This window comes from Acipenser ruthenus, chromosome 28 (assembly GCF_902713425.1).
Source record: "Acipenser ruthenus chromosome 28, fAciRut3.2 maternal haplotype, whole genome shotgun sequence".
NCBI classification, from domain to species: domain Eukaryota; kingdom Metazoa; phylum Chordata; class Actinopteri; order Acipenseriformes; family Acipenseridae; genus Acipenser; species Acipenser ruthenus.
In genome coordinates this window covers 63,909-91,476 of record NC_081216.1, presented here as the reverse complement: position 1 = coordinate 91,476, position 27,568 = coordinate 63,909, and the positions used below count along the sequence as shown (strand labels likewise).

The window sequence follows — 27,568 nt, the reverse complement described above, 5'->3', positions numbered from 1 at the left end:
GTGATACATGGATGCACACTTTCTTTTCCTTTTCTTTCTCTCCATCCCTCCCTCAGTCTAAAAATACTCTATTAAGAAAATAATGATCCGGTCTTTCTCAAGGAGAAATGTAATTGTTAATGACGGAGTCAATAAAAAAACATGCAATATGAATCTCACACTTTTGAATACATGTGTCACCCTTCCCAGTTTTGTTATATATATATATATATATATATATATATATATATATATATATATATATATATATATATATATATACACAAGTTTAAGTTTAAGTCAATTGCAGCCATGATGGGACATCTAATTTTATAAAACTAACAAAGTGACCTGAAATTACGTGATGTGTGATTTGGCTGGATGCTTAGTATTTCATGATTTGGAACCAAGGACTGATGTATGTTCCTGTGTCTGATTGGTGGTGGGCTGCTATACAGTTTATTTTCCCCAGTTCCATTCTTCTGGCTGCTTCAAAGCCCATTGAACAGCAGTAACCCCGCAACCTATTTCACTGTGCTACAGGCCTGAGGTTTTAGCTGTTTACTTCTAATCATATGTTTACTGTCTGCAGAAATGCCTTTTGTTGAATACAAACGTTTTATTGTGTAAATAAGATTGAAAAGTACCTGCTCGATGCTGTTTTGTATCGTGTTCCGGAAAATGAGATTGGTGTGATTGGCCAACTAATATAAAACCCAGAGTGGGAATAAGCACTGTGCTTGAAAAGCAGGAAAGCTAGGATAGTGCAGTATTTTTCAGTCTTGAAACCCAGTACACGCTTGTTACTTTCAGAGTATGAGTGAATTATCCAGTTGTGCTACTACACTATAACCTGTTTTGTTAATAAAAAGTCGTTTAGCGGTACTTTTCTTGATTAGGGAAAACACTTCAGTTACTCTGGTAAGGACCCGTAATACTAGTACCACAGATCAGAAAATGTCCCCAACATTTCTGGCGGACTGAGAAGGTTCAGTTGGTTTGATGTCCGTGCAACACCTTGTCTGACATCAGCCCAGACTGACCTTGAACAAGCAATCTGATTAGAATCTGACCCAGTCTCCTAGAAATAGAAATCTAGTGACAGCTAGAGATTGAAACAGTGAGGGTCTACATCTGATGACTGCCTCATAATGCAACATGACAGGTAAGTGAATGCAAGAAAATACCAGGGATTCAACCTACCTTACAGTACCTGTTACAGCTTGTCTCAGAAGGTACACAACTATTGAGCTGTTCGCTCTGCTAGGTCTGCACCTATAGACGCCATTGTGTTTATTTTGCTGGAGTCCCTTTTCCTTTTAAAGAATGCCACAAAGGATATGAAAAGAGCTTTGCGTAAGAGTGGGGGGTCTCACAGTTCTAAAATCATACTCTACCTTTTTTGAACACCTTTATGTGGTCCATGTGGTTTGTAGGCTAAAAAACAGCTTTACCATGAAACCATATGATTTGAAATAGAGACAGCAGAGGCTGCAACATTTTGTATTCATATTTGAAACCCAGAATTAAGTTAATTATCGTGTAAATAAGCGTTTGCAGGACATGCGTGTTAAGTACTAAGTTTAAACGTTAACCTGCTTATTGAACGCTTAACAAAGCAAATTGTGGGTTATTTTTGTTCGCTTTGTGGTGATTCAGGGTCTTATAAGACACTGTCGAGGGGCGATCTTTTCAGTACTTACGTATTTATTGATCGACGTGAACTTTATCGGATGAAAAAAAAATAAACAATTAAAATGACACCGTGTGGTAGATATGGCATATGCATTCTGACAGCTTATTAAAGCAATACGAATCGACAACCAGCGACTGGAAAGACCAGAGGTTCGGCAAGATAAAGACTGCGTGGCCGATATCGGCTAAATACATAATAATAAAAAGTGCAGGTCAAACTTTTATCTCTGATTTAGTCTAAATTGCTCTCTCTTTTAAAATAACGATATCATGCTTTCCGGTTTTGTATCACATTCTATTTTATTGTTTTTCTTTCTGCTGTTAATTTAAAGGGCAGGAAACGTAAGCGTGCAAACCTAAATAATGCATGTCACTCCGTACTGGAAACAAGCCTCGTCCTGGCGGATTTATATGTTCCCTGTTTGCAAGCAGAACTATATTTTTAGGTCCCAGCATTGGTATTTTTTAAGCATTGTGCTGAAAACAATAGAAGACTTATCATCGCTTTTATAAATATTTTCCATAATAAAAGCATAGCAAATTGCAATAAAGGATATTGAATACAAGGTAATCATTGTAAAGCCCAGAGGGATATGGCAGGTAAAGCATGTTAAAAACAAAAACATGGCAAACCATAGTAAACTATAATAAACGCATAGTACATTAGTAACTGCCGTGTAAATTTACCGTGCTAAAATTGTATACAAGTTTTTTTTTTTGTTTTTTTTTTTTACAAATAAATCGAATATTTAATAAAGTTTAATATACACTGTTATATTGTGTATCATTTATTTATAGCTGATTTTGCACAATCATTAATTAAACATTACATTGGTTTTAATCCTGTTTAATTATTTATATTGTGTAACTTCAAGGCTTGCCTTCGGTATCTAAATATTATTTTGTTTATTTTTACGCATCTACTTCAGTTTTTGAAGTAAATCTGTTTTAGTGGTTCTGAGTTCCAAACCTCACTTCGTCTCTATCCCTCAGATGAATGGAGATTCCATGTGCATAAGGGGATGATTGGGGTCACGTTTGCAATTACTCTGAACACCATTGTTCATAAAATAGCTATATGTGAAGAAATTAATCAAGACAGCAGTTACTGCTAAAGTGTCCTTTTCAGAAATATCATGCATATACCCGTATGCCTAATATTTATTATATCAACCACGAGTTCCCCAATATAGAAGACAAATGATGACATATATTGTGATATATGTGAATGTTTTATAGATTGTATAACAGGTGCTGTGTTCACATTGCACCAAACAGTTCTCAGACGGATGTAAAATAATTGTAATTAGGATTGTGGTTTAAACCAATCCACCTAAGTAGAAAAAAAAGCGACAGAATTGTAACTAAAACGAAGTTATTACGTCAGAGGATGTTAGCAACCGTAACAAGGAAGACAAACGATGCTTCAATTTCACATAATGTATCAAGTAAGAATGGTGAAGAACATCTAATCTTTTGATTAAAGTCTGGGATGCACTGAAATAGATCACCATTAGCTACAATTCAGACCTCTGGGAAAATGATCAGATGGCGTCTTAATTCTCAGTCAGTCATTGAATAATACATTACAGAAATGAAAGCGAAAAGGGGACGGTGACTCATTCATACGGTGCTTTAACTGTGTATGTACTGGAAGGGGGCGGGGTATTACGGGGAGGAGGGAGTATCCTTTTAAAATTCCCTACGGATCTTTTGGGTATAAATAGGAGATACTGTAAATGATCAGATCAAATCCCAGAGTTACTCTCACCGGTACCTTAAAGTTGACGACAGAGAACAGGTACAGAGCGATCTATGTGTTTCACTTTTCTTTATATATTTTTGTAGACTTCTTTTCTAAAGCTCTAGGATTCTTAACATTTTTTTTTCTTCTCTAACTAGAAATGGAAAGTTTGAAACTTTTGATCTTAGTGGTGGTGATGCTGTTTGCGCAAGTTCACTGCGCTGAAGAAACGTCATCGAGTCAGGAGCAAGAAAATTGGCCGGCAGACAGCTGGCGGGTAAAGTATTTTTATAATGATTATTTGTTTAATCGCTCCTTGTCGGTCTGATTACCCTACAGCTCAGGTATAGGTTTGAAGAAGGGTTATAACATTCGAGGTATCCACTTCACAGTGATACTTGTCAGATGGAAACGTTTGTGTTGAAGTATTTTGGTGACGCAGCGTGGAACTGCTGTTTTTAATGTTTAAAAAAAAACAAACAAAAAAAAAAAAACCTTCTACTCATAACTGAACACGTTATAATTACGAAATCTCGAAAGTGGTTGAATTTAATACATGTTGTTAAATCACGGTTCAGCCAGTAGACGCAACGGGAAATATATGCTTCAGATTCTCAATAAGAGACAGCATTTCAGAACCGTGGACAGCGCTTAGCGCTTTGTATGTGTTTACAGTACAAGTAATGAAGTGCTGTACAGCAACATCTAAAAGCAAAGCAATATATGTAACTAAATACTATTGCACCGTAATATGTATAGCGATATAACGGCTGAAAAATAAAATCATCCACCTATACCTTAAACTCTCATGAGGAGGCTGTGTGGTCCAGTGGTTAAAGAAACGGGCTTGTAACTAGGTGGTCCCCGGTTCAAATCCCACCTCAGCCACTGACTCATTGTGTGACTCCGAGCAAGTCACTTAACCTCCTTTTGCTCCGTCTTTCGGGTGAGACGTAGTTGTAAGTGACTCTGCAGCTGATGCATAGTTCACACACCCTAGTCTCTGTAAGTCGCCTTGGATAAAGGCGTCTGCTAAATAAACAAATAATAAATTATTAATGCAATCTAAAATAGATTGTTTGGATTAACCTATACCCGGGATAAACTACAGCTGAATTTCTACAGCACTAGGGAATCAATGTCGATTGCTTCAAGCACTTATATTTTAGCAATAATCATGGAATAAATTGATTCAGCCCAGCGCTGTAAAGTGCACTAAAAGTTTACCACGGCTAAAAGTAGACAATGTTTCTCAGAGTAGAAAAGAAAAACAACACATTTTGGGTTCATTTGAAATATTCTGCCATTACTTGTTACCGTTTCAATGACACATTACTATCCAGCACTCTGCATTTAAAGCACTAAAGTGGCTGCAAATTATTAATACTAGTGTACAGTCGAAATTTTACGGAAAGTGGTTTAAATACAATGAAACTATTATCAATTCAGACTGCACCTTGAAAGAAAAGTTTGTGTGACATCTTACAGGGCAACACATCGTTATATTGACGTTATACAATTATTATTATTATTATTATTATTATTATTATTTTTTTTACAAACAAACACTACATTTTAACAATTGTGTTAAATGTAATTCAATTCGCTGTGACGTTCAGTGTTGTTTTGGAAATGTAACATTAAAACCGGTAGATAATCCGACAGAAATACACTAAATCCAGTATTTAAATGTGTTTTATTGTTTGTATGGTTTCAGAAGGAACCCCCGGAAAACAACCTTGCACATCAAGTTGCAGAACTCATTAAGAGGTCGAAATCTCATCAGTTCTACGGGCTTATGGGGAGGCGTTCAGGTACTGACCAATACCCCTTCTGTCCATTAGCTAGCATCTACTAGCAAATGTGGTTACTAATAGCGAGCTACTTCATAGTTTTACAAATCTCCGCCCGCCTGTACATTTAGTCTTTGCCTGCCGATCTGACTTGTTTGTTTAAACATATATGAATAGGGAGAAGCCAGTTGGAAAGCGGTCTGTGCTGTGAGCGGTAACGTTTGATGTCACGGACACCAGACTCTATACACTAAACTCCACATTTGTTTCGTCATTTAAACAAAGTTGTTAAAATACATTACATGTAAGTTATAAAATAAAAGCATTGATGTTCATTTTCATACTTCTAATCTTTTTAGGGGCTCCACGGGCTGTGCCAATGGGTTACAAAAGTAAGTAATTTAGTCTTACATAAATCTACGTCTCTAATGCAGCAGGGATACTTGTGAATACTTTCCCTTTAAAATAATAAGTCGTAGTTCACTTTTGATTTTAGCACAGCATATAGTGACACCTGGCGGTGATACATTGTTATTTATGTGCCCACTGTGAACTTTGTAAGAAATATTTTCTGCCAGTGTCAGCTCAACTTGTTTTGATATTTTCAAAGTGGTTCTGAACTTTTCATAAGTATAAGTGACATGACCTGTTTGTTTCCCACCAGGACATAAAGGAGAGATGTTTGTAGGTCTGATGGGCAGGAGATCCTCCAGTGGAGGTATGTCTGTGTATTTACTTGTTTATTTACACTCTAAAGGTTAAGTACTCCATTAAAAAAAAAAAAAAAACACAATTAAAATCTGCTTTTGCAGAGGGCAGCACTATAACTTGAAAAGTATGACAAGATGTAAGCATGATCATTTTAGTAATAACGTACAGTTGTGTCATTTGTTTTTTTTTTACATTGATTTTTTGTTTGCATCCTTTTGCCAGGGGAGCCATATTACTGACATAAGTTTTTTTTTTTTTTTTTTTTAATTATATTTCTTTACTGAGGAGTCATGATTGATGACAGTAAAGAAACAGTGCCCCTAGTGTAGAGTGGTGGCATTGTTCATATTTAATTGTACACGCTTTACGTCTAGACTAGGACCAATAATTTGTGTTGTCTCAATTTGAATATATTCTAGGCTACAACAAAGTGTACGGTTTATAACTGAGATAACAGCATCAATTTTAAATGATACAAAAGATAGGTGGTTACAAATTATAATATATATATATATATATATATATATATATATATATATATATATATATATATATATAGTATAATGTGTGTTTAACTTATTGGTTTATTTTTTTTTTTTGCCTTTAGAATTATCAGAAGAATTGGACAGACCTCAGTATTATGCCAGAAGACGTAAATAGATTCTAAACATCATTTAAACAAACCTCGCCTTGTACACCTCTTCCTTCCTCCCTCCTTTGTTCTTCATAGCCAATAGACCAATCATTATAAAGCATAAACTCGAGTAGACTTCAAAATCTGTTGAAACATCAACACACCTTTACTGAAACACAAACTCTGAGAAATAAATGCACACTAACTCACTCACTTACTTCACTGGACATCCAGAATCCGATGTCTGCTTTAGGAAACACCGGGTGACCCAGTGGTAAACTAGGGATGCTGCATTTAGCTTTGAATGACTGATCTTTGGTTTAAACCCTGCTGCTTTTCTTCACTGATTTAGGTAGAAGCAAGACATCTATTGAGAGCATCTTAATGGCACAGGCCACTCTTTCCTAACTAATATAATACTGTTTTTAATCAGTACACTGATGAAGTCTACGTTTTTCTGAATTGTGGTTCTGCATTCATAATATATTCTTTTAGCAGTATTTTATTTGTCATTTCAGAATTTACAACCAGCATTGAGACATAGGAGTATATCTTTTGTTTGCTTTCAAGTGAATTAATTTGTATTTTAAGTGATTTCAATAAACATCCATTTAAGCTAATGCCTTTTTGCATGTAAAAACAAAAAAGAAAATCATAGTATTCTGATATATATATATATATATATATATATATATATATATATATACATATATACATATATACATACACACACACACAAGCTGCATATCTCTGTTTAAGTCAAATGCAGCCATGATGGGACATCTAATTTTATAAAACTAACAAAGTGACCTGAAATTACGTGATGTGAAAATTTAGATGTCAACATTTTAAATTGGGAATGGCCACATAGAGTACTAGACAGGGCTGTAAAACAGAAGGATTTTGTTGCTTATTGGTTTGTAGGTCCATTTGAACAGTGGATTCAATTCTCCCCTCACTTCGAATGCAAAATGAATATACCGTGACTAAGATGAACTAGCTTAGACTGCCATAAAACACACTTGCTGTACTTCAATGCCATTAAAAAAAGCAGATCAGGATTTTACACCACATATTTCAGTAAGAGTCAAGGGTGTTTCTTGTGTCTTGATCATATTTCCTGTGTTTGCACTACAGCCTTATTCAGGTATCCTGTTTTTACAGGATCCAGATGATCGGACACCAACCAAACTTAAATTCCACGACACTGTTGTCTTTCTATTTCTTTGTAATTACATGAATTCGTCTTTAAGATATGCTTGTAAGTAGATGTTGCTTTGAATTTAAAAAAATATATATATGGTTGTAATAAAATTCATGTAACATACAATAAAGTGTGTTGTACAACTTACATTAAAAGTCTTTTCATTGTTATTTTCTAAGATCATCTCAGTCTTAATATAAAACAAATAAGAGGGAAAAGTCAAACCAGTAATAAGTATACCAGAGTAAGTTTTAAGCTCTGATCTGATACAAATAATTAAAAGGTACGCTCATTGATAGTTGTAAGTCTGATTAGTTTATTAGTCCTACTTGCTATTGGGGTGTTGGGTGTCACTGTTTCATTCTCACAATTTCTCAAACCCAAGTTTTTTTTTCTATATAGTAACTCAAACATTGCATATGATTAGATATCTATGAATGCCACGTCTCTTCCTTTATTTTAATTCCCAGTATCTCACTGCCTTTAGATTGCATAGTGAATGCTTTTAATCTGGAAGCAAAAAGGATAGGCTTTTTCTGGACTTTGCATGTTCTCCAGGAACACTTCTTAGTGTAATCAGCACTACAATTCAAACTGTGACAGATAGGCACAGAGTGAAACACTCGTAAGTGGAACTGAAGAGTCCTTCATACTAGAATGTAGCAGCTCAAAGAAATATGAACCCCAGTGAAAAGGACTGACTGATAGACAAAAGGCATTGTGATGGGAGAAGCAGCATTTATTTCAAATCACTCAAAGCAGACAATTAAATGTCATGAATTCAATTTAGAAACCAAAGCACAAGAGCTTTCAAAGTTGTCATTTTACAAAAATGAAGAACAGGGTATCAGACTCTGTATTTTTAAAAAGTGGAAATCCACATTCTGCTGGAAAGAGATTTTTTTTTTTTTTTTTACATAATCAGAGTCAAGAAGACCCACCTACTGTTTTTCTTTGGCATAAAATGCTCCTTGAAAGAGACTATCATACACTTTAAGGAAGTTTTCAGAAAATCTAGCAGCCTTATTTGGGGCCTGTTCTCTGATATTTTAAATACAGGAATGGGACAATTGAGACCTGAATGTATTTTGCTTATTGGATTCTAACCCAGTAAACGACTATTTTTGTATTATTATTTTTAATGAGGAAACACACAGTTCTGTTTTGCTCAATTGCTTTAAAAAAAATACAGTAGGCTACATGTAATCTAGTTATATTTACGTAGATGAGAATGTGACTAATGTTAAAAAATAAATAAAAAAAAATGCCAGAGCTGTTTTTGTTTTAAAAAACAAACAGAAAATAGTTGTATTTTTGAAGAGCTGTCTGGTTATTTGTTTTTGTTTTCAATTGAAGTCAGTTGGGTCTAGAGTTCAGGAGAGGGTAGATTTTTGCAAGAAACATAAATGAAGAACACAGCCATGTGTTAGGAGCCTACTGCATGCTTTCACGTGGTTTTACGAGATGATCACTTATCACATTCTATGAGGATATTTTTTTCCAGAGGAAACGCACCCTTTCATAACACTCCAAACGTACTAAAAATTCCAATCAATTTTGTAAATCTTACCTTGAAAGCAGTGCTAGTATTAGCACTCTCCAACATCAATGACTTGTTAAATTCTTCATGAAAGCTGCTGTATTTTAAATTATATGGTATGAAGTTCTCTCCATAGTTCTCAACCAAGGCTTGACAAGCACATAGAAGACAATAAAAATAAAGCACTATTATTCAGGGTAAGATTTACTAAATTAGCTTTTTGACCTTCAATACTCTAAATGGATTTGTTTGAAATAAAAATACATTTTGGTTAAAGAAATCTCTTACCGACTCTGCACTGCTGCTGTGTAAAAGAGTTGGTGGTTTGGTTTTCTACTACAGCAGCAACAAAAGTGGACATAATTAAAAAAAACAAAACACACAGTACCAGGAATAATTATCTATGCAATAGGAGTGAAAGACAGGCCAAATAAAATCACTGTACAATACTCCTGTTTTTATTTCTGCGAAAGCTGGTACAGATGTTGATATATCACCTGAACATCATCGATACACAATAGTACCACAAACTTCCTCGCTTCTGTCTTGAGTGTGACTATAAGGCTTCAGGTCCAAACCCATCAACTTTCCCCTCTGCCCCACCTGGTACAAAGATAAGGCGCAGTCTACAGAGAAGCCAACCTGGAACATGCAGCTGACTGCAGCTGCCATGGCCACGTTTCAATCAGAAAGTATTAAGACACCATATGACACAGACATGTAAAAGCATACTACTCTATACCAGATTGCACCATTCAGGTCATTTGACTTATCTTATTTCAGGAGGTTTCAAATAGTTAAAATAGAAACCTCCACCTCAATTTTTTTATTTTATTTTTTTAGGTTTTAGATTTTCTATCTATCATATATATATATGATATATATATATATATATATATATATATTTATATATATATATATAAATGTATGTATGTATATGGAAGCCAAGGCATGAATCTGACTTTTGCGAAGACATTGCCACTGATTTTAGGTCAATTGTTTCTAATGACAGATTTGACATGCCAAGACAGTTTTACACACACCTAGGTATTTATTTATTTATTATGCTGCATTGTTAACTTTTCTATCTATATAACAAAGGAACGGCTATCAGTACTTTTTCTAATGAAAGTATTATTTACTGCACAAAACAAAAAAAAACAAAAAAAAGAAAAGAAATGCTTGCATCAGCATGCAGTCAATTAGGATAAAAAATTACTTAAATATGCTGAAAAATGGGAGGCGGGGGTAATAAATAAATCAAGATTTAAGGGAAGAATCATAAGAGAAATCAAGAAACATAAATGTTTGAAATGGAATATACAGGCATTGTAATCTTTAATGTACCACACTGCCTAAATATTACTGTCAATTTATTCAGAAGAACAAGTGAACTGCAGGCTTTCCTCCAGTGAATTGGGTTTGCTTATTCTGCTCCAAACCAAAGTATCCCAGTCCATCCCACATGTGCAAGTGCTTTTGCATTCGATTTCTTCTTTTCTTTTGGTCCATTATTTAAAACAAGCATGTGAATGAGACTTGCAGGCACACACTAATAAGTGGGATACTTCCAGCTATTGAGTTACCTTGATTATTTTACCTTTGCCTTCATCCTTTTCAACATATCATTTTCCTGTACTACTTATTACACATAAATACAGCGCACGTGCGTGTTCTTGTGTCAGACTTCATATCAAATTACTCAACCTAAAATGTGAATTGTACACCTTTCAGTGTACATGTTGAGTTAAATGACCATTTCATGCTTAAACTGGGCAAATTGCAGATACAAAAAAACTAGCATCTCCATGGTTACCACGTGTTTAATAATCTACCTTATTTGGTTCAGTTCAATTGATTGTCGGTTACAAAGTTAACATTATTTTGCATTTCTTTGCTATTTTTTTGTTTTGTTTACACTGTTGTGAGGCAACAGGATCCTAAAATAAAATGCTTTTGAATTTAGTGGTTAAACATCCACACAGGCAAAACAAACAAACTAAAAAGAAAACAACATAACAATTAGGGTCTAAAATAAGAGATGGTAACCATTAACGTAACAGACGAACAATTAGGCACCCTCAGCTTTCTGGCCACTTAATTATGTTGCAAACAGTGAATCTAGTATCACTGGCCATGTACACCCAGGTAGACCGCTGGTTTAAAGAGATTTTGTTGTCAGCATAAAAATTCCTCTCTTTTATTTTTTTTTTAATTACATTTAAAATGTGTCACAATTATGCCCCCCTCCCCTCCATGCAGTGCTTTTTTCCTTTTCCAGCAAACATTTAAGCATAAACCATTATTCCCCAAATTGTAAATGACCTATTCCTTTTCCCTCTGCCATGTTCAAGCAAACACACACAGACTGTTAAACATGAACTGAACCACACTGTGAAAGAGCTCAGTAAGCCTGAATGGTGTACAGGGGTGGACAGTTAAAGATTGTTTTAAAAGGATACTACATATTTGTATCATACGGTTAAGCAGAGAGATCTTCTTAATTTTTATGAGTAGACTGTCAATTAAGCCTCACCCATGTTGGTAATTTTGAATGAACAGGTTCCGTGTATCTCTTGCTTCAAATTACATTTAACAAGCACACAGGCATTCATGCCATATTCTTTGAACTTTTGGAATTCTGCATTTTTATGTACTTCACTTGCTTATATTTTCAGTTTTGTTTTTAGATCATTATGTAAAATCGCCGTTATCAGGTACTCTTCAAAAGACGAGCACTGCCACATTCGGTAGTTCTATTCAGGCAATTGCCAAAACCAACACCAACCGGCTGATCTATTTTAATACACGACTCTACGAAGTAAAGAATAATGCATGTTTACACTGACACACACACACATATAAGGGAAGAACAGGTACACTAGTAGGCCAGAACAATACTGGGGCATCCAAAACATTTTCTGGTATTCAAAATTTCATCCTAAAAAAAAAAAAAAAAGAAAAAAAAGAAATATGGGTGCAAATAAAATAAAATAAAAAGTAGCCATTGTGTGGTGATGTTCAAAGATTGTTTGTGGTGGGACACTGCCAACAATGCGCCCTGTCGACCACCTTCAAACAAAAATAAAAAAAAAAGCTAGTCCCACTCCATCCCTCAGGACCCTGACTGGGCCAGCTGGCACCTGACCAGCCCTTATTCCCTAAGCCTCAGCATTAGAAGCAGCAAGTGGTCTCTACATCTACGGACAGGTTTGCCAGCTGTAATACAGTGATTTATTGAGAAGGGGATTTGCAGTTTCGGGGGGTTCTATGTGCCTTTAGGGGGCATCCACTTCAAAGAGCTGGGGTCGATGATTTTGTTGCTGCTGCCTCGCTTCGCTTCCTTAGCCAGCCACTCATCTATAAGATCCTGCGATTAGAAAATAGACAAAGGCAAAAGTATGAGCACCACCAAAAAAGGTACATGTAAAAAAATGTTAAGTGTGACATACAGGTTTTGCCACTTACATCCCGATCCCAATGTAGAAAAAAATGTTCCACGACAATACATCAAAAAATATATATTGGCGTCAACATTGGCAATTTGTGACAATGCCCGATTCTTACAACAGAAGAATAATACATCCTGTAACATCTTTATCATACCAGACTGCCTCCTCCCCTCTGGAGCAGTCCTCACCTGTCTCTTTAAGACCAAATGCTTTCCCTTCCAATACTTGAGCATCTGGAGAGACTGCAGCGTGCTGACGATATCCACAGGGTTCACTGCAGTCTCCTGACTTATCTCTACAGAGAAAAATAAAACAAAATAACAAAACAGCATTATTAACCTGACATTCACCAACACAAGCACATTGTATTAATCGTTTATTTAACACATAGCATTCCATTATGATAGTGGCAGCATTTAAGCACCACGGAGGAATGCCGGGTGCTAAAGCTGAACTCATACAAACACTATTTACCACTGTTAGTTTTACTTTGATTTATGTATACTTTCGAATTGTAGAATTATAGTTTGATTTTGAATTGTAAGATGTATACAGTCATTGTATTTTATCTTGCTCTTAATTGTATGAATGTTTGTACTGTGATTCTTGAAATGTATTTTTGTTTACAACTGTAAGTCACCCTGGATAAGGGTGTCTGCTAAGAAATAAATAATAATAATAATAATAATAATAATAATAATAAAAACATTCTGTTGCTAGAAAAACTTCAGTAGATTTCTAGGGAGTCACGCAAGGTCCTGAAAACTCTAAACTGCGTAAGTCTTGCACATACAAATAAAAAAAAATAAAAAATTTCTTTAGAATCTTTTTAGTTTGTTATTTTTGTTTTGCTATTTGTCATGCACGAAAATTAGATGGGCTCAGGTTTGGCAAGTATGTTTGGACTGAATTGCATTTTCTATATTTGATTTCATGAAGCAACAATTATTATTAATCACCATTTAATAAAATCAAAATCCTACAAGTTATATTCTACTTTTTTGTCTATTTTGTGCAACGGGGAGGGGGCAAGTAGAATTTTAAGAAGGACAAGTAGATTTTTCTAGTATTTTGTCCTTTGGACAATTTTTTTTTTTTTCTAAATTGCACCCCCTGAACATGACATATTCACTTAGAAATTCAAAATGCTACAAAGGCTTTTAAAATAAACTGTGTTGATGCGCCCTATAGTCTGGACGTCGCCGGTTCGAGTCCGGGCTATTCCTTTGCCGACTGAGGACGGGAGCTCCCAGGGGACGGCGCACAATTGGCTGAGCGCCACACAGGGGGAGGGAGGGTCAGGTCGGCCAGGGTGTCCTCAGCTCACCGCACACCAGCGACCCGTGGTCTGGCCGGGCTTGCCTGTAAGCTGCCCAGGGCTGCATTGTCCTCCAACGCTGTAGCTCTGAGTGGCTGCATGGTGAGTCTGCAGTGTGTAAAAAAGCAGGCGGCTAATGGCACACGCTTCAGAGGACAGCGTGTGTTCGTCTTCGCCCCTCCCGAGACAGCACAGGGGTGGTAGCGGTGATCTGAGCTAAACAAAAATAACTGGACACTACTAAACTGGGGAGAAAACAACAAAAAACGAATTGGCGACTACTAAATAAAAAATAAATAAATAAATAATTAAAAATAAATGAACTGTGCAGCATCAGATGCATAATATTAACTGGGATTTGCATAGTTTACTATATATATATATATATATATATATATATATATATATATATATATATATATATATATATATATACACACACACACACACCTTTGAATAAATCCCTGGCTCCAACAAATTTCAAATTCAGGCTTAAATCAAAACACAAAAAGACACAGAACCAGCGATGAAAACCATGACCTCCCCAGTACAAAGAATCTATTTACAGCTCTTTGTTAGTGGAAACAATACACATTTATGCACATTTTGTTTTTAATAGGTCTTCACATATTTTTACAAATATTAATAATTATAAATTATTTTAATTTAACAGCTAAAAAGAGATTGAATGGAGAAAAGATGTGCAATACAGTGGGAACAGAGGTGCCTGCTGCTTTCAGTACACAGTATTTGTCCATCATTGAGCCAATTAAAAAGGCTTCAATCAACAGGCATTTGGTTGTAGTGCCTACAGCTCTGTGTGTATTTCCCTGGTAAAAAAAAAAACAAAAAAAAAAACATACAATATATATTACCTTTCAAACAAAAGAGGTCACCAAAAGTGGTTGAAATTACGAGAATAGTGATCGAATGAGAAAAAATGCATAACTGGAATCAATCAACTACACGGTACAACTACAATTCTGCAGGTGTGCCAAGGTTCAGCTACAATTACATTGCAATTGCTATTAATTACGAATTGCACCGTTAGAATTGGAATTGACCCCAGTTATGGTACCTCATGCACTGCTTGGACAGGTTTGATACTCCACATGATGACATTTGACTTCTGAGGGTACAGTTTAAAGGCAGTTCGAACCTTTGACGGAGATCTCTTTGCCTTGAAAGTTGTGCAGGTAGCGGAGCAACACCTCCTTCCAGTAACTACGATAACTGATTAGACCCAAATCAGAGAGGGGGCGCTCTGGGGATCCAACCTTTTCTTCTACCTTTGACAGCAAGTAACCTAATCAGAGATAAAAAGTGCAGACAAACAAACAAGTATTCATTACTGAACTAAAAAGATTTTTTCATTGTTTTAAACAAATCATAGTTTAAAGTGACTTGGTTTCCAGTTATAAAAATTACAAACTAGTCAGTTAAAGATGTAAATCAGACACACAAGGCTAGAAGGCATTCACCAAACTAGAAGCTTTTGAATATGTGGGAAGTGTTAATGTAATAGAAATGGGGAAATAAGCAAGCTACGGGACTAGATACATTATATTAGGCAAGTAAATAATTCCACTGCCTAGGTCTGTTTTATAGCTCTTTATCCCAAAAGTAGGAAACTTATTAAATTGAGTGTATATTTCTATTAGTTTATTTCAAAAGATTTGGGTCTATCCAAGGGTTGTTAGCACTTAATGGCGAGCAAGTCGGATGGTTTAGAGAATGAACTAAATGAGAACTTACTGAAGTCGATGAGCATTTTTCCATATCCCTGTCTCATGTACTGTGGCATTGTCAGGATGCAGGATACATTGTAGTTCAGGAAAGAATTCTTCTCCTGGTGAAAGAAGAGTAATTTTATACAACATTTCAATAAAAGAAAACAAAAAAAGTTTTGACATGGGAAGCATTTTTAATTAAACAGCATTATAGCACATTAAGATTTAAAAAAAAAAAAAAAAAAAAAAAGTTTTAGAAATGCTGAACCTAGAAGGAATGGCAGAGATGGCTGAACCCCACACAAACATTCTGCTCTCCTCTGTACCTTGGAGAAGTAACCCACAAGATGGCACCCCGTGTTGTCGGCTTCGGTCATGACATAGAACAGGAACGGCTCAACGTCATAATAAAGTGTCTTGTGGTCCAAAAACAGCTTAGCTAATAGGCACAGATTCTGGCAGTAAATCTAAAAAGAAAGGAAAAATGGTTTATTTTAAAATTTCCATTATTTTACTGCCATCTTGTGTCCTAAAAATGTTCTGCATACACAGTATCTCCAAGGTTGTAACTGCAAGTCAATATGCATTCTCGCTCTACCTTATTTTTCTTGCCATCCACTTCAAACACAGATATTGCTCCCTTTCTGTAGATCTCGTCCCCAGGAGGATGTTTCCATACACATTTTGCCTTTTGGAGAACAAAACAAACAAATCAATAATAAAATGTTACAATGAGCTTCATCAGCACTTTCAACTCACACACGGTACACTGCACTACACAGCACGTATTTCTAGTGGAAAATTCTAACCATAGTTAACACTCCTTATGTAAGGGAGAATTATAGTATGGATCACAGCAAGGGTTAACTGAAATGTGCTTAAATTTAGCACAAAATGATCAAACCCGATTTGTTGCACATCATGGATATACCTTCATTATATCACAGCTCCCAATGCTTTTCTTACTGAAAAAGTGTGGAAAGATCTAGCGTTGAATAACATATTTGTATTAAACGCTACAGCGTGAATTCTTTTTTGTATTATTTTAAAATCAGGTCTCATTTTGCATCGCTGCATTCCTGCCCCGTAGCTCACTCACCATGTGTCTGCGTAGGATGGTCTGGCTCTTCATATATTTAAGGCAGAATTCGCACATGTAGAGGCGCCCGAGCCGCGCATACTCCTCGGGGTAGGGAGAGTGGTACCAGGTATCCAGCTCGTAGCGACCGAAGAGGATTGTCTTGATCATGTTGCTGCCTTCTGTGATCTGACCATGTAGCCTCAACTTCTCCTGTGCAGGGTGGGAGAACATAACAAGGGATGAGAGCCAGTATTTCTCTGGGGTAACTTTTGGAAATGTTTGAATGAATAAATAAATAAATAAATAAATAAATAAATAAATAAATAAATAAATAAATAGATTATATATAATTACAAAAGGGGGGGGCGGGCTTGCTGTGGAATTTATATCTAGGCAATTGAAATCCAAATAAACTGTAAATTTTCCGAATTTCATCAAGCACGATATGGGTTCATAGTTGGTTTGTAATTTTCTTTATCGCAAAATTTTTGGAATAGATGGGGAGCTAAATGGTTCTCTCTCAAGATTTCTGAAGTCTTCCAAAAGGAAGGTTAATTTCAATACTTGTCAAATTTGTGTTTCAATTACAGCAGCATGAATGTCAACTTGGTGACACCTCTACTTGGAAGATGCCTTGGAGACAAGAGTGACTGATGCAGTAAAACTTTTTTTTTTTTTTCTGTATGAAAACATAGGTACACACAAGCAATGGAGGTAAATGTATTAAATTCCATCCAGGAATCTGGTAACACGGGACCATTTACCCTTAAGTCCTCACTTACTTAATATGCAAATAGTTAGCAGCTACTGGACACTTGTTCAGGAAAACATTGTAGATCAAATATTCTTGTCTTTGTACAACAAAATTAAAATAAATTAGCCGACTGCCAGCCCTGTTTCAGTGATGCTGGACAGCATGTCTTTGTTTGAAACAAAAACGGCAATGATTGTTTTGAATAAAGCTATTCCTATCTGTTGCAAGAACTGCCAGCACAGCAATCAGTTAATGCTTGCTGGATCTGTCTGCCCCCTCCTACAGGATGTGCATTTAGGATGCAATCTCTGTAGCAAACACACCTTGGCTTATTCAGCTCACCCAGCCGCCTCTTAAAAGCTAGAAAACTGAAATAAATTGAAGGGCATGGATTTTCTCCCTTACAAGATCATCCGATGCACGTGCCTGGGCTTTTCGAAACAGCTCCAGGTCGTAATCACTTGTGATGTTTTCCAAGAGAGGCTCCCTTGTGTTGCCGTGGGTCTGTCTGTGCTCCTGGAAATAAACAAGAGAGAAACAACAAGTTACATGGGATTTGCAAAGGACCAGGTAAGTGTCTTCTACTGAAGCTTTGGAGCAAGCCTGGATGAAGAATCACAGCATGTACCATGTATTTCTCTTTCTGCTCTTTCAGCAGTCCAGCATTCCTCTTCTTCCTCAGCTCTGTCACCTTTTCTTTATACCTCATCTGCCTCTCAGTCGGGGCCTGGCAGCGCACATAGAACAAGTAAACAAACAATGCATGTAGTGCGAACAACACCCCAAGTATAAAACCTAGGTCATAACTTATATCCACAGCACAATGAACAGAATCTGATAGGTTACAAAGAAGATGCCGGTACCTTAAAAGCAAACAAATAAATTGTAACACACAGTTTTATCAGAAGTCTTCTCTGTAAAAAATATAGCCTCCATTCACCCAACTAATCAGTGCTCAAAACTTTTGCACAAGCAAGTCCCCATGACCCAGAGTGTGAAACGAACTTGTGGTTAAATGTTATCAATTGGATGAGCAGTAAACATGTTGGTGTGACTTAAATGTGAAAACACTGCAGCCCCAACACCAAAATAACGACTGCCCTATGGTGGCGTAATCTGTCACTACAACATCATTCATACAGGATCTCTATTTTACAGCTTGCTCATACCTGGTGGCGTGTGGCATGCCTGTTATTCTCATCCTGTCTGTGTGACAGTGTCCGCTCTTCCACCTGCTTGTCCCGATTGTTAGCTCTCACCTGCAGACACAGATTAGGGGACCCCGTCATTCCTTTTGTCTTTTCCGTTTTTTCATTGGCCGTCTAGATATACAGAAACTGCTGTTCATTTACCGTTCACAGGAGAAAAAAAAAAGTCCACCAACCAAACGCTCCCAATTGATTTGTAGCAAATCCAGTAGAAAGAAAAGAAACACAACCATGTGCTTGAATCAATCTATATTGAAAAACATCAAGTCCACTCCACACAGCAATAGTGCCCATTAGAGGTGGAAAGAGGAACTGGTTATTTATATAAAAAAAAAGAAACAAAAAAAAAAAAACACCAACATTTGAAATGACAGATAACTGGAAAACCAGGTAAGCTTTGTTTTCTATATTTGAATAACATTTACTTTGTATAATCCATGCGTGTGTTGCAATACTTTGTATAACGTGTGTGTATGCATTTGAAAACACATTGTTATAATTAATTTGTAAAACCTATGCTTTGTATAACCAGTTTGAGTGGGGTCCTTGTGTGCTAAGAACATGTTTACAGTTGGAGGAAGGGAATTAGGTCAGAGAAGCCAGAAAGGCTGTGTGGCAAGAAACTGGAATGTCAGTCCCTGAAGGTAACCACACCCAAACAGCATCCACACCCAGCAACAATACAGCAAGCTGAGACACAGCCTATACAAGTTAGAACTAGAGATTAGTTCACTGCATTCCTTACAACCAAAAAGCTGCTTTCTAATTTGGCAAGGAGGTCGTTCAGGCTGCACTTACTTTTGTTCTGTATTAAGCTATCAATCAATCTTTATTTGATATAGCGCCTTTCATAGTGGACCACCAATCAACTTCTAACCTAACATGTTTATTTTTTTTTAACTTTTTTTTTTTTTTTACCTTGCATTCATCTGCTGAAAGGTTATGGTAGAGGGGACAACCTGATATGGAGAAATGCCTTTCATGCTTCCCAGTAAGATGGCCTATTTAGAAAAACAAACACAAATACATTTGTAATGCAGTAAAAGAACAAATGAGACCAGCACAAACAGGTCATGAATACAGGTAATTGATACAACCAAAGTCTGGGTTACAGCACTGCCATGGCCACTGAGAAGTGTTATATTTCATCAAGAACCATTTGGGGTACATAATGCAGCTTGTGCTTTGTTTCCTGGACTATAACAGCTGGAAGAGGTCATTTACTGCTTTCCTTACTTAGCCCACAGAGTGGTGTAGCACCAAACAAGCCAGAGAATGGGCACTGGTGTCCCTGCAGTGAAAAGTACCAATGAGTAATATTAAAACAAACTGGTAATAAGGTCTGGTAATGATAAAGCATGGACCACAAGATTAATACTAGGGGGAATGCAGTAAAACATATTTTAAAAGTAGGGGTGTACATTTACGTTTAATAGATTAAACCTTTGTGCAAATGGTTGTTAACCATTTAAAACTATAATACACTTGATTTTAGTAAGAGTCAAATTTGATATTGATTTCACATGTAGAATACAGTTTACAATGCACCATGATATCTGATGAAAATCAATGCATAAAATGGTACAATCCCATTGAGTAAGAGTTAGTGCTTTTAAGGCTCCCAGCGTGGTTTTCAGTAAGTTACCCAGGGAGTTGCAGCCGGGCGTGGGGCACTTCATGTTGAAGTTGTAGCTCTCGTGGAAGCGCCGGCGCTTGGGCCGGTGTGAGAGGTCGCTGCCGGAGTCCTTCAGGGACAGGTCCTTGGCTAGGCTCTCGTCGTGAGAGGCGTTGGGACTGGAGATGTCGATGTCGGACTCCGAGGAGGGCGCGTTCCCAGTAGGGGTGCGTGGAGGAGACTCGTCGTGGTCCACGGCATGCTTCAGATCTACAGTAAAAGCAAATGCTGTGTTAGAGAGCTGAGGCAGAGCCCAGACACCAGTACCTGGCAGTTTCTACATCAGACTAAACCGTGTTCTTAAATGGACCAACAGGTACTTAATCCATCAAAGCAAAACAACTGGAGGGAAACTGAAATGATGCCGAGAGAAATTGTATCTTTAGAGCTGTCTACAGCTCACACGAGTATGTAACTCTTCCCTAATTTCAGACAATTAAAAGTTCTTATATTGGATGCAGTGTTCCTGAGAAGGTCGGGTTTAAGGATAGCACAGCATTCAGAGTAAGACTTGCTAAATTAATTTATTAGCATTTAGCCTTTTTTTTTTTTTTACTACCGCATGTGAATAAGTGATGGTTATTTTGCAACTAACTTCAGTGTCTTAACCTCGTTTAAATAAAAATAGAAAAATAAAAAAAGTGGCAAAAGCTTTGAAGTAACCAGGAATGATAGGAAAGGCTTTAATGAATAATGTTACATTTAACATTATTAGGAATTAGGAATTACAAAAATAAGAATTTAGGAAAGCATGATAGAAATGTACGCATACCGAAGAGTATTTGTCAGGATTTTCAGCTGATATATTTTAGAGGCAGAAGAAACAGGGACACCAAAATATTTTTTCAAATTTTTACTTAACCATACAGGGAAATAAACCATATGTAATAAAGTCAGATTACATTCCTCATACAGTAGCTCATTACCTTTTCTTGCGAGCCAAAGAGAGTTGTTTAAAACAAAATAAAACCAAAAAAACATTAAGTCACTCACTGAAACCTGTATCAAGGCAATGAAGAAATAACAGTAACACTTATCTGGAGGGCGTACAACATACATTTTGACTTGGCATGACTTGTGCACTTGAATCTCCTTCAGACCATCACTTAAATAACTCAATTTTAACATATCCTAGTCCTTTTGGATATCTGAAGGTAGGTGCAACAATGCAGTGCAGATCACTCTTCCATTCTGGTCCACACATTTAAAAAAAGTTCCCTGTTCTTTCTTCCAGTTAGAGCTCTACTTGCTGCACTGTCCTACTTCACCAGAAACATATCCTCAGAAAGGCATAATCTGTTCAATCACAGATTACCTTGGTTGACTAAAATTCCTACAACCCACTAAGGAGTGGAGTGATACACTAGACAATGCTTACAGAAGCAAAATGAAAAGGGTACCAAATGTGGATTTTTAAACATTAGCTATTACTACACCTTTAACATATGTAACTAACTTACCTGACTTTACCAACTAGTCTAAGAAGTATTTATTTCTGACAAGTGCCTTCGTTTTTTGTTTTTTTAAGCACAAGGTGAACTGTAACAACCCCCACCCCCCCCAAAACACAGACAGACAAAGAGCACAATGGGATCTCAAGCAGTAACTGTTACACGATCTTAAAGCCAGCAGAATTAGCAGACTATGCACTACAACTAGGATCTTTAGAGACAGCAAAAGCAAAACAAGAACTCAGTTCTAGGATGTAAAAAAGCCAACAAATTTAAATACAGAAAACTGGGAGGTTGACAATATTGAGAAACCATTAAAAAAAAAAAAGCATAGAGATCTCATAACTGCAGGGCAGCAGTGTGGAGTAGTGGTTAGGGCTCTGGACTCTTGAGTGGAGGGTCGTGGGTTCAATCTCCGGTGGGTGCTGCTGTACCCTTGAGCAAGGTACTTTACCTAGATTGCTCCAGTAAAAACCCAACTGTATAAATGGGTAATTGTATGTAAAAATAATGTGATATCTTGTAACAATTGTAAGTCGCCCTGGATAAGGGCGTCTGCTAAGAAATTGATAATAATAATAATAATAATAATAATAATAATAATAATAACAACAACTAGAATCATTAAAGTCGCCCAATATTTTAACTGATTAAATCAGATTCATCTCTGTGCCAAGAGACAAAAAAATATGAACTAGCAATTCACTGGGTAAAGCACAATTTATTTTTCAAAAATATCAAATCTCAAACACCGTTTTACACATAAAAATAAAAGGAACTAGATGAAAGAAAAGTGGAATAGATGGCCATAGACTAATTTGAAGCAACGTACTTGACAGTGAAAAAAGCCTCACCAGTGAGGTTTATTAATAAGCAACCAAATGCAATGCTTTTTACATTAAAAAAAAAAAAAGAAAGCACCAAAAAAAGATATATTCTAACACGTGAAAAATAAAAGATCCCAGAAGTGGAATCTTAGAGAAGGAAATACGCAACAGGCAATAACTTTAGTTATTGTGAGGAATGCGGTTCTGAGACCTAACTGCTAGTCAATTCCACATTGGCATTCCCTTAAAAAAGACAAGTGGGTCAATTTGGTTTTGAAGAACTGAGTTCTGGGATCACAGAGCTAAGAATTTCAGTATGGAGAGGACAGAACTGGAGTGCCAGTAAGCTGCAATGCTGCCTCCCTAAGTGCACACTGAAGCCCTGCCTCCTACCCCTGTCGGAGAAGTCGATGGCTTGCTCCGTTTCCGATCCGGAGGAACGGGTCTGACGCAGGGGGTATTTCTTTGGGGTGACTGGCGCCCCCTGTTGCTGGCTACGGGTCACACGCCTTGTGGAATAGGCGGCGTCATCCGAACCCAGGGACTCCAAGTTCCGAACTGGACTGGAATCTAGAAAGAAAGCCTTTACATTTTACACATACGATTCTTCCGAATTTTTCAACACCGATACTGCCAAGACTAAGACAGACCTAACTGTTTGATCTATGAAAAAAAAAGGAAAAAAAGGAATGTTATCATTTAGTTCAAAATATATTAATAGAAAAATGGTGGACAAACTACATAATTTAAATAATTCAATGTTACACATGTATATCACTGATCTTCTTTAGTTACACGGCATGCACATCACATGCTAATATTTCAAAATGCACTGCTATTTATTCTTCAAATCATATTAAAAGCAAAAACCAAACGGCTTTTAAGCATAGAAGAGCCAACATTTTGTAAAGGAAGGCTGTAAATACTAGCGAATGCACAAAAACAATCAACCAAACCAAACCAATGTTCTGATCACATTGACAAGGAGCCGACAAGGCGGTGAGAAGTTGAAATGTATCCACGCTGCAGTTTAGTTTACTACTCGTCAACATTCAGTTATTCAATAAACTTGTAAACTACATTCAGAGATTGCCACTAAATTCAACCAGACAGTTTATGAATGGATTTGTTACTTGCACAGTTTAGCTCATTATATATATATCTCTTACTAAATGAGGAGCACAGTATCAGCAATGCAGTTTAATTACAGTTTCTGAATGTTAAGTGTGAATTTGACACAATCAGTAGTCTTAACCTAAACTCCTAGCTACAGTACCATGTGAAGAAGAAAAAAAAAAAAAAGAGTACTCTCCTTGTCTTCATATAATTCATTAAAAGTGAGTCAGATTTTTTATTTTTTTTTGGACAGATGGTAGAGGTAGTGAAAACTGCCCTATAAAATTTACCTCCCCTTATTGATCCTAATCAAATCAGAATTTGGCATTCAAATCTATTCAAAATATTTCAAAATGTAGTGGATAAATGGAAAGAATTTTCTAAATCAAGTTACCTTGAGAACTCTGGCTGAGGCGAAGAGAGGCCCGTGTGAGGCGGGTGTTTCCATGTGTGTTCACATCGCACTCCGAGCTGTCAGTGTGTTCCAGGTCAGCAGAGAAATCAGAGTCTTCTGTGCCATCAGAGCTGCTGCCAGCATTTCTCTACAAAAATATAAAATGCATTGTAAATGGAAAAACGTTCAAACCCATTTCCTTCCAGTTCACTAAGAAAATGTTGAATGACAGAACTGATCCAGTGTGTAACTGCCTACACTGCTTTGACTAAGTGCAGTACAATAAATAATTCCCTTAGGAGTACACCTTGCAAGTTTACATGTCTGTCAGTGGGTCTGTGCACGTTTAGCACATTTTAATAAATTCTGAGCAGCGACTGTCAAAATCTTGGCCCCTTTTTGATCAGCTACAAACCCTGTTGTCTCTAATCTCATTTCAGAATCCTATAGGGTCGTACTGCTGAAACAGCAATGGGTGTCATACTTCAAGCCATGCTCTATCTCAAGTTAAATGGATCAGAGATTTGAACAGACAAAATAATTTGTAACAGAAACTCAGAACATGGCACAGCAGATTGATTACAAAGAGACTTACCCTTGACATCACTGGATCAGAAACTACAGGAACATGAATGAATGGATCAGGTAGGGTCTGGGAAACAAAAACAATTGTCGTTGGGTGGAAAAAAAAAAGGATATCAGTTTGTCTCAAAATGATTGGTACATTTTCCAATGCTGGTCCAGGGGTTAGGCAGCAAATCACTTACAACCTACAAGTAGTTCATTCAAACCAGAACAACAATAACAGTGGTCAGGTAGGTTGTTATGGTGTTTGTATTGTAGTGGGATTTGGGACAGCAGTGAAAAGGACACTAGTCATTTACAACGCAAACCAAAGAGAACTAAAAGGGTAGGCAGAACAGAGGGCTGGAAATGAATTATATTGTGAGGGGAGATGTCGAGGCAGGTGAATTAAATGGCAATTACACAAAAATTTGTATAGGCATACAGGCGACCTTCAACAAACTGGGTGGAACCTGCAGCACCAGTTTTTTATTGGAAAGTGATACGATATTTTAGAGATCGTTTTAAAAATAAAAAGTAAGTGTGCAGTGACAAACAGGAAAAAATCCACTGACGTCTAGAACACGTTGTTTGACGATCATGCTATAATCTTCAGCAAAAACAAACAAACAAAAAAAAAAACGTTATACTGACTACCACTACAGAACTGCCAAATACTACAATTGATAAATACGTGATTGTTTTCCAGGGCAACCGGCATAAATTATGATGACGACAACGACAACAACAACAACAACAGCAACAACAGCATTTAAATCACCCCGTGCCCAGACAATCTGGCTGTGGACCACAAAAACAACCAGGGACTGAAGAAACCATTGTAAAAGGTTATCATCCGACTACAGCCTTTAAGAAAATATCCAGGGAAAACAAACAAAACAGCACCTGTCTGAGGCAAATAGTTATTGAATGACAAGCCTATATATTTGCCCCGTTAATGACAACACAAATGCCCAATCATGACGCAGCGAGAGTTTTGCTATTGTGCTTTATCGACAGAATAGTTTGCGTCGCTGTTATCCAATCAGAACACTACTTTAACTCACAAGCCACCAATCAGAGGTCTTGAAATCCGACCGAACCAGCACGAGGCGGAGTCGCCGCCAGATAGAAAGCTTCTCAAACCAATGAGCACTATCTTCGCCCACAGGCCAGCCAATCCCACAACCGCTGGACTGGGACCTTTTTTTACCAGGCCGTGGCACCAGCCTCGGTTTCTAGTATTTTCTAAAGCCGAGGTACGCTAAACCAGGTCCAGACTTCAGAGCACAGACAAAAGAGGCCGATGGGCGTAAGTGGAATAAATAACCTATAAAAAGTTATATAATAAATACTGAAATGCAACCTTTGAAATAAGACATACACACTATTTCGAATGCAGTCCAGAATTGCAACCATTTTAAACGAAAAAAAAAAAATTGAAGACAGTATGGACAATATTTTGCGGTTTTAAAAAATAATAAAGAACAAAATAACTACCAATATCCCTACTCACCTTCCTCCGAGGCATGACGTATCGAGGAGGGCGAGTGTTCCCTATTTTCACAATAATTTAAATAAGTAAATGTATTTACTACTGATATTGGCGAGTTGCCGGAGCTTTAAAATTCATAAGTAGCCATACAGGGTAACGACTCGCGCCACACAGAAGGCTGCTTTTTCCTCTGTCCGCACTTCCGGTGAATGGAGTATTTTTTTGGGGTGGGGTGTTTTCACGTGATCAGAACCACACACAGCATCGTATTTACAAGCCAGTGTGATATGAAATGCCCCTTTCTGTCCATAAATCCAATAAATGTAATTACATTACCATCCAAATTAATACGCTGTCGACTCAAGTAAGAGGATCACATAGGGCGATTGTCTTCCTTGTTTGTTCGCAAAACGTTTAACACAGCCCAGTTAGGGTTAAAGTTGGCTATGCACCCAGAACTGTAAACTCGCAGTACCGGTATCACTGTTTTAACTTTTAAAAAGCAAAATATACATAGTGATAACAATTAAATAGTTAGAGTTTTAATGGAAGGCACATCGTGAAGGTCTGCTATGACCAGCGTTTTAAATGATGCAGCAGTAGTTTAAATGTTTTTTTTTTTTTTTTTTTAATATAAAATAAATTACATACCTTTGCACTGCTCACATTAACGTTGTTTAACTTTTTTTTTCTTCAAACTGTTTTCTTAACTGAATCACCCGCCGCCGCCGCCGCCTGTGAGGTTAAGGACGTACACAGCTGTTGAGTGTTATTAGTCAACCGATCCCTCCGATTTGCGTTTTGTTGAAAAAAGCATCCCATGTTTCCCGAAGACCAACCGGATTCAGTATCCAGCAAATAGCAGCACGGATGTCTGTAACATGGCTTCGTAGAGTTGCACGTGTATTACTAACATACTAAAAAATAATACAGTAGAGTAATAGTGAAATGGGGGTGCAACGTGTATTTTGTTTTTTGTGCATCTTCAAACCATTCACATACAGTATACACTAACAATGTGTTGCATATCATTTTTGTTCAACTCTTACACACTTGGTTTATAGCACATCTAGGGTATAGTAACACACACTGCCATGCTCCTAGCTATTTGCTGGTCAACAGTACCAGTATATTGCATTCATCATGTGCTTGATCACCCAAGAAATAGCAACTCAATACAAGACACATGGATTTAAATTGCAG

At 36.9% G+C, this 27,568-nt stretch overlaps 2 protein-coding genes across 8 annotated transcripts; one reads left to right on the top strand and one right to left on the bottom strand.

Moving 5' to 3' along the window:
- Positions 1-3,345: 3,345 nt before the first annotated feature.
- Positions 3,346-8,106, top strand: LOC117971172 (protachykinin-1-like). Its single transcript, XM_034919198.2, has 6 exons — positions 3,346-3,475; positions 3,577-3,695; positions 5,136-5,232; positions 5,571-5,603; positions 5,876-5,929; positions 6,530-8,106. The coding sequence occupies exons 2-6, from the start codon at positions 3,579-3,581 to the stop codon at positions 6,580-6,582; spliced, it is 354 nt and encodes a 117-aa protein (XP_034775089.1). The 5' UTR covers positions 3,346-3,475; positions 3,577-3,578; the 3' UTR covers positions 6,583-8,106.
- Positions 8,107-8,478: 372 nt separating this feature from the next.
- On the bottom strand, positions 8,479-27,150 carry LOC117435087 (histone acetyltransferase KAT7-like). Of its 7 annotated transcripts, none has more exons than XM_034058026.3 (16): positions 27,017-27,150; positions 24,902-24,958; positions 24,307-24,454; positions 23,190-23,366; positions 20,489-20,728; positions 19,762-19,844; positions 18,805-18,957; positions 18,264-18,362; positions 18,041-18,151; positions 16,900-17,091; positions 16,399-16,488; positions 16,127-16,267; positions 15,826-15,919; positions 15,230-15,376; positions 12,941-13,047; positions 8,479-12,670 (listed from the first exon to the last, which is right to left on the bottom strand). In XM_034058026.3, the coding sequence occupies exons 2-16, from the start codon at positions 24,908-24,910 to the stop codon at positions 12,569-12,571; spliced, it is 1,893 nt and encodes a 630-aa protein (XP_033913917.2). In that variant the 5' UTR covers positions 24,911-24,958; positions 27,017-27,150; the 3' UTR covers positions 8,479-12,568. The 7 variants fall into 7 exon arrangements, with proteins under 7 accessions (XP_033913917.2, XP_033913915.2, XP_033913914.2 ...); XM_034058024.3 differs by lacking the exon at positions 27,017-27,150 and adding an exon at positions 26,387-26,640; XM_034058023.3 differs by lacking the exon at positions 27,017-27,150 and adding an exon at positions 25,652-25,876 and having other exon boundaries at positions 18,062-18,151.
- Between the last annotated feature and the right edge of the window lie 418 nt (positions 27,151-27,568).